This window comes from Eurypyga helias, unplaced genomic scaffold, assembly GCF_000690775.1.
Source record: "Eurypyga helias isolate BGI_N326 unplaced genomic scaffold, ASM69077v1 scaffold15893, whole genome shotgun sequence".
NCBI classification, from domain to species: domain Eukaryota; kingdom Metazoa; phylum Chordata; class Aves; order Eurypygiformes; family Eurypygidae; genus Eurypyga; species Eurypyga helias.
This window is the reverse complement of record NW_010239334.1, coordinates 25597-38438: the sequence shown is the minus strand read 5'-3', so window position 1 is coordinate 38438 and position 12842 is coordinate 25597. Positions and strand designations below refer to the sequence as shown.

At 39.1% G+C, this 12842-nt stretch overlaps 1 protein-coding gene across 1 annotated transcript; it reads left to right on the top strand.

Annotated features, from left to right (window-relative positions):
- The first annotated feature begins 6753 nt into the window (after positions 1-6753).
- MLANA (melan-A) lies at positions 6754-12057 on the top strand. The gene is made up of 4 exons (XM_010148117.1): positions 6754-6827; positions 9357-9453; positions 10957-11058; positions 11989-12057. The coding sequence occupies exons 1-4, from the start codon at positions 6754-6756 to the stop codon at positions 12055-12057; spliced, it is 342 nt and encodes a 113-aa protein (XP_010146419.1).
- The last annotated feature ends 785 nt before the right edge of the window (positions 12058-12842 follow it).

Below are 12842 nucleotides of genomic sequence, written 5' to 3'. Positions count from 1 at the left end.
CTACATCGGATGTCTTCCAGCATTTCAGGACATGTGGAAGTCCTTTATTTTTTCCAAACTCTACATTGGTAGGATGTATAAAATTATGGAGATTTTGGATAGGAATGTTTGAAACTGAGGAAGAAAGTAAGTAGTTTAACAAGCAAACCACATCAGTAACCATTATATTATTTTGATGTCGAAGTTGCATTTTGACTATACAAGTCTTCAACACAGTCCTACCGGGCTGCGATAAGCAAACTAGGGAAGCTATGGTCTAAATGAAATGACAATGAAGCATGTGTGCAGCAGACAGAAACCCTCCCCTCAAGTACAGGCTGCAGCCACCACTGTAGAACAGGAAGTGGCATCAGCTGACAGATGTTTAGCTTGGGGAAGTAGTGTTCAGCATTTTCACTAAACAAGTCAGATATGAAAGCAAGAGTACATGAATATAGTTTTGAGCTAAAGGGTTTGCAGGTACTCTACAGAGCGCAGCTGGAATGCGATAAATAAATGAACTTGATAAATGGGGAAAGTTACATAAATAATAGAATTCAGTAGAAAGAAATGCAGTCCTAAATATCAGAAGTAAAAAGCAAAATGCACACACATAAAATGGAGATGGACTGATGAATAACAGAGGAAGACCTAAGGCTACAGTGGACTTGAAGAATCCCAAATGCAACCCTATATTAAAAGTAGCAAATGTCTTTCTGTGCTATGGTAAGATAGAGGAGATAATGATGCTTGCAAGTTGCAAAGAATTAAATGGAACAAGAATGAGAAAGGTTAAGAAAACACAGCCTGAAGAAGAAACAGAATTTTTCTGGTTTTGAAGACAAAGGGTTCTACAGAACAGGAGAACTGCCTTCAAATCCGTAATAGGTTGATATAAAGAAGACACAGTTAATTCCTTTCCTTGTTAAGGCAATTAGTAATTGATATAATTTGCAGCAAGGCAGAGTTATGGGGAAAAAACTTCATTGTAGCCTCTTAAGCATAGAGAGAGACTATAGGGAGAATATGAAAACATAGTGGTATCAGAGAATAGATAAGACATGAGAGAGACTCTAAATATGTTCAGTTGTGCTTCAGAACAGTGGGATGGACTAGATGACTTCCTGAGGTCCTCTACAGTCCCACATTTCAACTATTCTGGGGCTCTGAGCAAACAATTAATGAGAATAAAAAAAGTCTGTATCCAAATAAACTTTTTTTTTTTTTTTTTGGTCTTTATTTTATCAAGGGGAAGAGAGAATGTAAAAGAAGGAGGAAGAGCTGGATCATATTTTAAAAGAAACAGTAAAAGTAAAAAAAAAACCAAAACCCATAGCTCTTAAAAGCTTTCAAACTATTAGACATGTCATAACTGCCCTAGTTATGAACTTCAGAAATTTTTACCATTGAAACACTTCATTTGTGAAGCCAAGTTTAACATAAATCACACATCTAAAATAATTATTTCTTGCCTCATAACAATTATTTCAAAAATTTAATTTAACTTACAGGGAATTGGCTGAACTACTAATTAACTAACATTCTCTGAGTGCTTGGTAGCAGAACACACACTGTAAGGAACACACCTGGGTGGGCAAAGTCTTGTATCGAGGCCCTGAAATTTCTGATAAAACGTTTTGCAGTCATGGTGATTGAAACAGATTTTCTTTAGAAAGTATAATTCCTCAGTCTTCTGCAGTGTTCCAGTATTTAAAACAGCTCTTCATTTTACAACTGAAAGGAAGGGGATTTGTTAGAGGGGAATGGATGGAGAGATATTTAAATGATGCAGTTTCCACCTCTGACTTTCTGTCAAAAGTCTGTATTTTATTTACAAGCCCTGTCACTGACCTCTGTACTTGGGTATGTCCTGACATGTGACACAGGCAGTGAAGCCAGTTAGTGGCATCCTGGGCTGTATGAACAGGGGCACATGCAGTTGATAAGGGAGGTGATTATTCCCCTCTGCTCCACAGTTGTGCATCCACTTTGGGCACCAAGTACTGGAAAGAAGCTGATAAACATGACTGAGTTCAGGAGAGGGCCACGGAGAGGCCATGGGACCGGGGCTAGTTCAGCCTGGAGGAGGGAGAGCTGCAGGAACACCCATCAGCATCACCAGCACTGATGGGAGGGATGGAGAAGAAGCAGCCGGGCCCTTCACAGCGATGCACAGCTGGGGGGTGAGAGGCAGCAGCACAAGCTGAAACGTGACAGGCTCAGGCTGGAGTCAAGGAGAAGCCTTTTCCCTATGAGGACAGGCAGTCGGTGGGGTTTGGGCCGAGGAAAGTTGGGACATCTCATTCCCTGACTGAGTGAAGCCTCGAACCCAGAACTGGCTCTACTCTGGGCAGGGGCTGGAGACCTCCCCAGCTCCCCACCAGCCTGAACAGGCTCCTGTGACACTGTGAAGAGAGAAAGGAAAGGTCATTCATTAATTTTTTCTGCTAAATGCACTGAATAGTATTAGTCACCTGGACAGTGTCAGCTGATGACTACGTATCTGTTTAACAGCACAGAAAAAGTACCGAGTGTTTGCTGGGACTGCTTTTACTTCAGCTGTAGCAGCAACGTGCCAAGTTCAGTTTCAGCAGACTATTTCTGCAGGGATTACTTGCAAAGGGCTGTTTTGTTCCAAGCTACTAATGATGTCATCAGGTTCCCTAAATTCACTTTCTTCCAACAGTTTCTGAGATGCCATCATAGACCTAAATCAGCAGCTCACCTGCAAGGAGTTCCTCACCCCAAACCAGTTATCCGCTCACTGGTGGAAACAGGACTGTGAGGCTTGAGAAAGCACCACCATTCCTCTTGAGTCCAGGTATGGCCTCCTGAAACTATATGCAAGGAACTCATAACTCTGCCTCACTTTGACAGTGCCTGACTGCATCCAAAAGGTTTCTGTATCTCATGGAGAAAGTCTCACAAACGTGAACAATCACCCAGGCTCAGAACCTCCAGTCAACCATGGACAAAGTAGCAGCAAAGAAAAACACCGCCAGAAAGCTATCTCTATTTTTTCTTTGGAAAAATAAGGTGTAGCAACACAGGTGCCACTGCATTGTTGGCTTACTCTTGACATAGCTACTTCAGGATCGAGACTACCACCCTCCTTTACTGTACATTGCTCAGAGATGGAGCAGAGAGAGATGGGTCTGACACTGAGGACCACAGTTTCACTTAGAAATCACGTGAGGAGGAATTTACTTTCACGGAACAGGCTTTCAGGATGACAGCGTATTAACAGTGTCCATGCACGGCAGTCTATGGCTCATGTTGCTTTCTGGAGGTTCCTGCTGTTGAGGCAGCAGCAGTTCGAGGAATAGCTCCTTTTCAAGAAGCTCCAAATCAGGCCTATAGTGGAACTGTTCAGCCCTGGAAGACAGGTAATACCTGCTTCAAAGTAAATCCCCACACCATGGAGAGATGAAGATCCTCGGCACCAACTGAAAAAGGTAGAAATCTCCTTATTCACTCTTGCTGTAATCTTTAACTGTTAATACAGATTTAGCACTGAAATTCTTACGAGTTTCCAATGAAATTCCCACAAAGCTCAAAACTAAAGCTTTTACTAAGTCAGCTGTCAATGTACTGATGTTTCTTTGCTTTGTCAGCTACAGGAAGTCTCAAATGCCAGAGAAAAATAATTATCAATTAAGGGAAGTAAATAAATAAATGCACATCCCAGGATTTTGTCCTAGAAGGATGGAATCACATTGTCAGCAGCATAAAACCAACTGCTATTCTTTTTAAAAGGTCAAACCTGTTATTTTCAGTTACACTAGAAGCATTCATTTAATACGTATCATCTAGTCATCAGTGTCCAAGGCTTGCCACAGGTTGCTGGCTATCACAAAAGGCCTGGGTTGCTTTGGGGTTTCTCCTAAGTACTCCTCCTTTTTCATTCTCTTCTCCTCCTGAAATGTTATCTTTAAAAACATAACACCTGTGGAACCCATACGTCCGTTCCAGTGACTTTACACTGACAGAGTTAGCAGCACAACCTCAGAGAAACAAGACTTTGTAAAAAAACTGAGATCAGAACCAAGACATCATACTTCACCTTCTCATCCATCCAATTCCTCAATAGCAGCATTGTGCATTTACATACCAGATGGTATCACAGATCCATGACAAAGTTGTTCTTTATTTCCCTTCGTTGTTAAACTATTAACAAGAAATTCATTCAGAACACAAAATACTCAATCAGTTGACATTTTGCCCCCCACACTGCTTGGGGCAAGGAAGGGCAGGGACTGGTTTTGGTATCACATGGAGTTTCTGCATGTCTCAGTTTTGATTCTGACCAGAACAAAGAAAACCCTTCAGTTATCCTCCTCTCCCAGAAGTGACGCTTCAGGAAAACACATGACTTCCTAATGAGCTGTACGACATTTTCAGAGTATTGCACAAGGCCGATCATGTTGCTTGGGAACCTGATAAACTGCCATAGTGTACACTAACTGTTTTACCCACATGGGTACCTACAGAATGTTTTTCTTCATCTTTCACCTTTGAAATTTCCATTGAGTCCATCTGGCATAACGTTAAAAGGAACACTGAACCTTTTGGCCAAAGTTTATGCTCCTCAGTAATCTTCATTCTTCTTCCTCCCCTCTGCAAAATTAAAGGGTCAAACAAAACCAATTAGATCCTCTGGTGTTAATCCCAGAATGGTTGAGGTTGGAAGGGACGTCTGGGGGTCATCTGGTCCAATGTCCCAGCTCCTACAGGGCCACCCAGAGCCAGGTGCCCAGGACCATGTCCAGTTGGCATTTGAGTATCTCTGACAATGGAGACTCCATAACCTCTCTGTGCTCAGTCACCCTCACAGAAAAAAAGTTTCCACTAGCTAAGGATATTGAAGTTGGGACTTTTCATCTGATTTCCTAAGGAAATGGGTGTTAGTTTCTTACACTATCTGTTCTCTCCTATTCGCTTTTGGGTCTGTCAGCCATTTTCAACCACATTTAGAGCCAGGTTCACAGCTTCATATATAAGTGAAAAATTCCACGGTTTGAGTCCTTCAAACTTAAAAAAAAAAATATGTGGAAGAACAGACAGGCCCAAATTTATGATTCACTGGGACAAATTACCAGCACAACATGGTTCTTATATATGTCTCTTTTTTTTTTTTTTTTTTTTTTTTGCAATAACTAACACAGCTGGCCCATCACAGTAACCAGACCTCTGAATTAATCACTGGCTGCCATTTCTTGTCTGGTGTTGCAAACAGAATTACTGCAGTGTGAGCACAGGCAATTCACACAAATCCATAGGAAACCAGGGTCTTTAGTTCTGCAGCCTATGGGACTGACTCTCTTTTTGTTGCAGCACTTGCATACTAGTAGAGAATTAAACTGTACTTGCCCTAAGAAGACTCCGCCATCACAGTACAACAGCATTATCTGTTTTGCTCCAACTACACTAGTTGTTACAATGTTCCACTGGTGCAAATAGCATGCACAACAAAGTTATGGTTAAATACATGTGAAAACATCATCTCCCTGTGACAAAATAATCAGCCCCAAACCAAAACATATTTGAATTCAGAAGCAGTCTGCCCATTCTAGGAGCTTGTACTGATTAGGCAGGTAAAATGGTGCTGAGCCATTTCTCGGAGGGTATGTAATAAATGAAGAAATAACATTTTAAAGCTCCTTATTAGGAGGGAAGGATGCAGACTGTAAGAAGAAATGAAAAGTTGTCTCCTTGCCTCTTTCATACTAATTAATGCATTCAGAAGCTGTGCTGAAAGGAATTTAAACTCGTGATAGTCATAAGAGAACAGATCAAAGAAGAAAAAAACAGACCAAGTCAAGGAAAAGAAAGCTGCACATGCCTTTCAGTTAACAGACACAATACGAGTCTGAAGGAGGTAAGTTTTGTATTTTTTAGTCTACCTGAAATTTTCTGTGTTGCTTCAAAATTATTCTTCTGAAGAGGTTTGACTGTCTGTTTGTGAATTCTGAAAATGTTTTGTTTCCTTGTCTAGAATCCTCTTCAGTAAAGTTTTTATGCTTTAGCTGTGTAAGATAAGTAGATTAGCTGGATACTATCAAGTAGGACCTGTTGTCGTGCTGTTTAAATGACAGAAACATGATTACTTGCAGGTTTTTTCTTCACTGTATTTGATCAATTAGATTTTGAACTGTTCAGACTGCTTTTAGCTGGACCAGTATTCCCTTCAGACTGGAAATAAAGATTATAATATAAAGCGCCTGCAGAGCTAAGTACATATAGTCAGCAGGCATAAATTAATATAATAACCATCTGAAAATCTTCATGCTGGTTTTAGAGTTTGCACTGATTGAAAACCTGGTCCTTGAGTGTTTACAGAGAAGAACAGAAATAAACTACTACTTGTAAGGATAATATTAGTTTGTCTTCTTCTGAATAGTTTTTCTTTCCCAGGTAAATTATCTTTCTTTCTATATTTGTGAGATTTTACTTCATAAGTCTACCATCACCTAGTACCTAAAAAGACAATGTCAGATTCTTCTCTGTTGCACTCAGGTGCAAATATCCTGATGTCAGTGGAGCTATTCAGATGTAGATTATAGTTACGGTTTTTAGTTTTGCCTTCAGCTGGGACAGTTGCATATGTATACACATATACTCGATTCTGAATATATCTGATTTTCCTGCCTCCCTAAAATGCTCCCATTACAACAAAAAAGTTGATAATATCCTGCTTTAAAGATATTAAATCAGTTATTGCACTGAGGCACTGCATTTCTATCCTGTAGGTTTGAGCAGGACCAAGCTCACAAAATGCCCAGAAGAAACCACTACCCAGATGGCAACTTTTTCAGAGGGAAAGGACATGGCTATCTTGCAGCAGAAGAGTAAGCATAAAGCAAAACCTATGTCAGTATGTAAGCCAGTGAAAACAATTTCTATTGAAAGAGATGTATAAAATAGTATCAGTCGCCAGTGTAAATAAGCGCAGTGCATTGTAGCTATCCTGCAGCTGTCTCTAACATGTGTCATTGCAGAATCATAAAAAGCCCTCAACAGTTAAGAAAACTCAGAACTGCAGAATTCAAGAATCTAGAGCTTGATCATACGATCACTATCATTAACATTTATAATAAAATTACCAGGTTTATTAGGACTTATTTAGAATTTACTTTTGAGGCTGTTGCAAGGTGATCTTTAAACTGTTTAATGTCCAGATCCACATACCTCTCTTCAGAACTTCACAGGGACATTGTCTCACCCTAAAAAATAATGTAAGTGAAAATTCCAGAGAAATGGTATGATACCATGAAAAAGCAGATGGAGACATCAGTGCCATACAAATGTGACTCTCAGTAAATTGTGGGCGAGACTCCACTTAAGCAGAACTAGTATTTTGTTAGTTTTGGCTTACAATAAAGTATATTGGGTCCCCGATTAGTACTAGAGATACTATTCCACTAGTCATGTGTTACTACCTTAGGCAAGTATTTCCACTGTGCTTGGGATATCTGTACGTGGACTGTGCTTCTGGTACTGATTTACTGGCCCACAAACCTGGGGACTTGTCCCACAGAGAGACATACTGCAAGAAATCTGTTTCTCCATGTTAATCCCTGGGCACAGATAATAAACGGGAAGGCTCCTCTCACAGTCCTTCAAAAGCAGTTCAGTTCTCCAAAAGACAAAGCTGGCTAGTCATGCTTCAGCACATGAAACTAAGGATGCTCACCTCTAACTGCCATGAATTCCAATGGCTGCAATTGTAAGCATTTTTTCGAGATATGTGAGGGAAAGGTGACTCCTTCCAGTTGCAGAAGGAGCATTCAGGACATCCGCACAGATGATGTCAACAGCTGCAACTGGAATTGGAAGAAATTGCATACACACTTTTCATACCAGCCTCTGAAGAGGTAGGAAAGGAGTTAGATGGCAAACAGTTAAAATCACCAACTCCAGAAAACAACGTATGCACTGTAGAGGATAAAGGCTAATGGATGGCCAAAACAACCAGCAGAAAGCAGTCTCCAAATGCAGAAAAGACAGTGCTTGGAGAAGTAGTCTCTCCAAGTTTTAAACGTGCTGGGGACAGCAACAAAACCAGTGGAGCCATCTCGTAACTTTGAAGCTCAGCTGCAACACAAGCTGCACCAGGAAACAAGTGAATGCCATGAGCTGTATTCTTGGGCTAAACAGATCTCCAGCCAACACAAAATCTTGAAGGGGCAGGAGCAACTTGCCAGATGCAGGTGCTTGTGAAAAAGAAAATCCCTTTGGCTCCACAGGGCTTCAAGCTTCAAACAGCACACAGGCAGTTCAGACAAAAAGATGTTCTGCCGTGCTGATCTCCTTGCATCTTCTTTCAGGCTTCTTAGGTCACAAGGAAATATTCCTTCACAGGACTGTGAGTCAGTGAAAGCCATAGCGAATAGATACAAAAGGTCTCTGGTAAATCACACACCCCACTCCTTAGTCCCAGTGGAAAAGCCTGGTGGTAATTACTGCAGTGCAACTGGATGTAAGATTTATATAAAAGTATGTTAGAATGGGTTTATCCTGACTCACAAAGTCAGCTTCTTTTCCCTGTCCTCTTTTCCCTTTAAGTGTTTTGCAGACTCTTCAGTTCCTTAACAGTCAAATAACAAAGAAATGGGGAGTGAATCTCTATGTCTTATACAGGGAAGGAAGGAGTTTTGTGACTAAGAAACTTGCAATGACTTTGTCAGCTTGCTTTCTGACAGACAGTGGGACTGTGCTACTTCTCCCAAGTCCGGGGTAAGCAGTGGGAAGGACGCCTTATGCACAGTCTGCAAAGCCTATGTTCTCTAATATGACCCAGTGACACCAATATGGTGCTTAGGACAGCATGGAACAAGGACTAGAGAATTACAGAGCTCTTTATGAATAATGCAGTTTTTCACTCAGGTTTTGAGGTTAGGTAGTGTTTTGTGTATCCAAAAATCCTTCTGTCACCAGCAGCTGCAGTACGATTGCAATTAGGATGCATTTCTCAATACTTGCTGCCTAGAGACATTTAACAAACAAACATGAGGCACATCTTTGCAGGTGTGGCCTTTAATTTATTTCACATCCTCTTCCAATATCACAATGCTGTTTGCTGGATTTACAGGCAGAGGATTTTTTTGAAGCAGTAGTCACTGGTAGATTATTATCTTCGAAGCAATACATTCCTTATTTTTAAAATGCTTAAGAACCTGGCAGAGAACTTGTCTCACTGCTAAATCGACAGAGACTGGCAGAAGTTACTGATACTTCGTCTATTTTCTGAGGTAAATTCTGCTCCGTGCCTTCCTCTGACAAGAGGATACCAACACAACTTTTGTTCTAACCATTCTTGCTCCCAGAAAAATGCATCTAGTCCTGGTGTCAATTACTTTGTTTTGCTTTTCCAACAGAGCTCTGGGTATTGGACTCTTCATTTTGATTCTGGCAATTTTACTTATCTTTGGCTGCTGGTATTACAGAAGACGTAGTGGCTATAAAAGCCTGCGGGTAAGCATGGCAGCTCATTTTCTAGTATGCTGTTATTCTGACAACTAATTATCATTATTTACATTGCATTACTGCAGAAAGAATAGAACTTGTAATAGGACGTAATTATTTCAAGTGAGATATACATTGACAGATACACAGGTAAAACCACACAGTAGGAAAAATATCTTACCCTAAAGAACTTGCAAGTCAGGCAAAGGGGTAAGAAGAAGCAGAAGCATCGTGAGATAAAGTCAGTCACCCAACCTTGCACAACACATCAGTGGAAAAACTGATCGCTAGGAAGCATTATGTTTAATATTTACACAAAACCAAGACATGTTCTGTGTATTTTCATTTATATAAAAATATAACATATTCACTAATCATAAAACCTACCCCAGAATAAGGACACATATCATTAGCGTAAATCTAGGAAGCAGAGAAGAAAAATAACTGTTACAAGTAACTAAGTAAATATTATGTTCGTGTATGGGAGATGCATGATTTTGAATAAAGGTTGAATTGAGGTTTTAAATTTTACAAAAAAGAAGGGCAGGTTTGAGGTTTCCTTTTTAAACACTACTTCTAAAAAAATTCTACTTTGTGTCTGCTTAAAAAATATTTTTAAAAAGGTACAATCCTTCCCGTAATATCTGTTGTTCGAAGTCTCAAAGCTTTACCTTTGAAGTTCTGCTCTCTCTCCTACGTAAGGGAGGCTACTTTTAGTCCTTTAAAGTGAAAGCTTTATCCAATTATATGTTTTACAGTAAATACCTTTCAGTTGTCCTAATATTTTAAAAAAGATGTGACCATTTGGAATTAAAAAGCATACCTCTCATGTAAGTCAGCAAATCCATGTCCTTGCTGTTTCTGGTAATTTTGTCCCGTTACCTTTCCAGTGATCTACCCAATACATATATCAGCTGGCAGAATACATAAAACCTGAACTTTCATAGTGAAATGTTGCAAAAATGAAGGTAATACTCAAAAACCCTTCAAAAATCAAACCAGAAATCTTTCATGTCTCCTTTGTACATCAGGGCAAAAGGCACAATCTCGTTTTCAATTCCTTCTCATTGCAGATTGATGCTTTCTGGTTTTGAAAATCAAATTTTTGTTAGCCTTTCTGGCTAGGGGAGAACTGGTACAGGATGTATGCAAAAGAAATGGTGGAAAAATAGAAAAGAAAAATGTTGGAGATTAAAGAATAAAATTGGTGGAATAAAATGGAGGAGGCGTAGAGATAGGTGAGCATGTGTCAATTCCTGAAGAAGTCCTGGGCCTAAAAAATGTGATCCTCATTTTTCTGGCAATGCAATTGTGTCATACAGGAGACAGAGAGTGTATCAGTAGAGACAGAAAGAAGTGATAGGTACAGTGCCTCTCCTACTAGCTGGCATTGTGTCTGGCCCTAATTACAGATTCTAATACCTACTGTATATGTGCTGTCAATAATTCGCTCCAATTTCACATTCTCTTCTTCATTTCACCTTCCCCATATTTCTTTCTGGTCTGTCACAGAGCAAAAGCTCTAGCGTGGGCACAATACGAACGGTGGTAGGTGAGGGAGCAGTAATGGACTGCAAAATGGCTCTGCAGGAGTACAGAAACTTTAATTCTGTGGTAAGTTGCAATTCAGTATTTCATTTACTTACAACATAGTGAGACAATCTTGGCAAGCAGTCCCTTGGTAATTTTTTTCTTGCGGTGTGCTCTCTAGATTGGGTCTTCAGTGCCTCTACATTAACTCAAAACATAGTATTTTGCACAATTTTTACTGTGAAAAGAGTTTTTAAAATTCTACTATTAAGAATCCTTAAAAAATTTTCTTCTTCCACCTACCTTCACTTTTAAGTTGTACAATCATTATGCAATCTGTTAGAATTATGTAACACTAGAATGCTAAAATATACTGAATAAACAAACATCTCCCTAATAGATGTTCTGCCATTCTGACAAACAATAACCAGACCATGTCTGGTATACTATACCCTGACAGGGACTGTCAGGGAATGTTAAAAAACTCAAAGTTTTTAGCTCCTCTAATCTTTATGGAAACATGAACATTCAAACCGGTAATTTTTAAAAAAGTTAAACTAATTGATAAATATGTACAAGTTACAGCTGTGTTTTAATAGTTTTAGAATAAAGAAAAGTCTAATTTACAATCAGTTTTAAGTAAAATGCCCAAATTGTTAATGTTGGAAGTAAAACCTGCATGAAGACTCTTAAAGTTTCAGTATTAGTCTGAATTCTCAATATACATATAAAAAAAAGTGGGTGGTTTTTTTTTAATTCCTGTCATTGTAACACTGAAAATTCTCTCTTTGGATGAATGATACAAACAAAATGAATTTAATCTGATGCAAAACAAGAAATATATTAGCAAAAAAACATGCCTTAAAAATAAAAATACACAATTAACGAGGTCCATTATTTTAAGCTGTAGTACCATGTCTCATGTAAAGGTAAATAGCTTGCTGCATTTTTAATCTCATTTTCTTGTACCTCAATTGTTTTTTTCAATCTTTCACGCCATTTTTCTTACCATAGGTACCTGATGCTCCACCAGCTTATGAGAAAATTGCTGCAGATCAATTACCACCACCTTATTCACCATGACAGCATGAGATCTTAAACTCTAAACATGCTGATTCAGTTTCTTCATGGTCCCTTCTAATTTCCCGTACATGCTTAACTTTCTTAAAGCTAAAATCTTAACAAAAAAAAAAATCACATGCTTTCATTAGCAGTTCCTGAAAATTATTCCTGCTTAGTTAACAGAACTGGTTCTTGATATGCCTCAATACATCTGAATGTGCTTTTGTTTTAAGATTTTAATTTCCTGTGGTATACTATACTCAGGTCTGGGCATCTTGCATCCTTCACAGATCTACCATTGAGTATCAACCAGAGCAGAAAGTGTTGGCACCTTTGTTTTCATCTTCCCCACTTACTCTCCCTTTCTTTAAAAAATAAATAAATAAAACTATTCCCTAGAACATAATGTACAAGAATCTTTTGTAAAACGGACAAAACCATTTGATTACATGTCCTGGTACAAAGACATTTTCCCTACCAGCAGTTCTAAAATTAACTTGCAAAAAGTGACTGTGTTTTACAAGAGGCTTTCACCTCACATCACTTGTTTATGTACCTGCAATGAAATAATTCCTCATAAAACATGATCCAGGCAGCCTAGGAATTTCTCCTTAAAGTCCATATTATTTCATACTAGTCAATGGGTAGAATGACAACCACCTTTAGTTTCCTTCTGGCAGTCTTGTGAGAATGCAAAAGAACCTCACCGGTACAAGCTTTATGTGTCATCTGTTTCTAACATGATGAAACAACATGAAAAAATGTCTGAAGCCCACAATCCTTGAGGAATACAGCAGACAGCAGAC

What these genes read in the sequence shown, in the direction of transcription:
- MLANA (XM_010148117.1), top strand. Translation starts at nt 6,754, where the DNA reads ATGCCCAGAAGAAACCACTACCCAGATGGCAACTTTTTCAGAGGGAAA. An exon ending in GTGGCTATAAAAGCCTGCGG is followed by an intron (nt 9,454 to 10,956) that starts GTAAGCATGGCA and finishes GGTCTGTCACAG; the next exon opens with AGCAAAAGCTCTAGCGTGGG. An exon ending in ACAGAAACTTTAATTCTGTG is followed by an intron (nt 11,059 to 11,988) that starts GTAAGTTGCAAT and finishes TTCTTACCATAG; the next exon opens with GTACCTGATGCTCCACCAGC.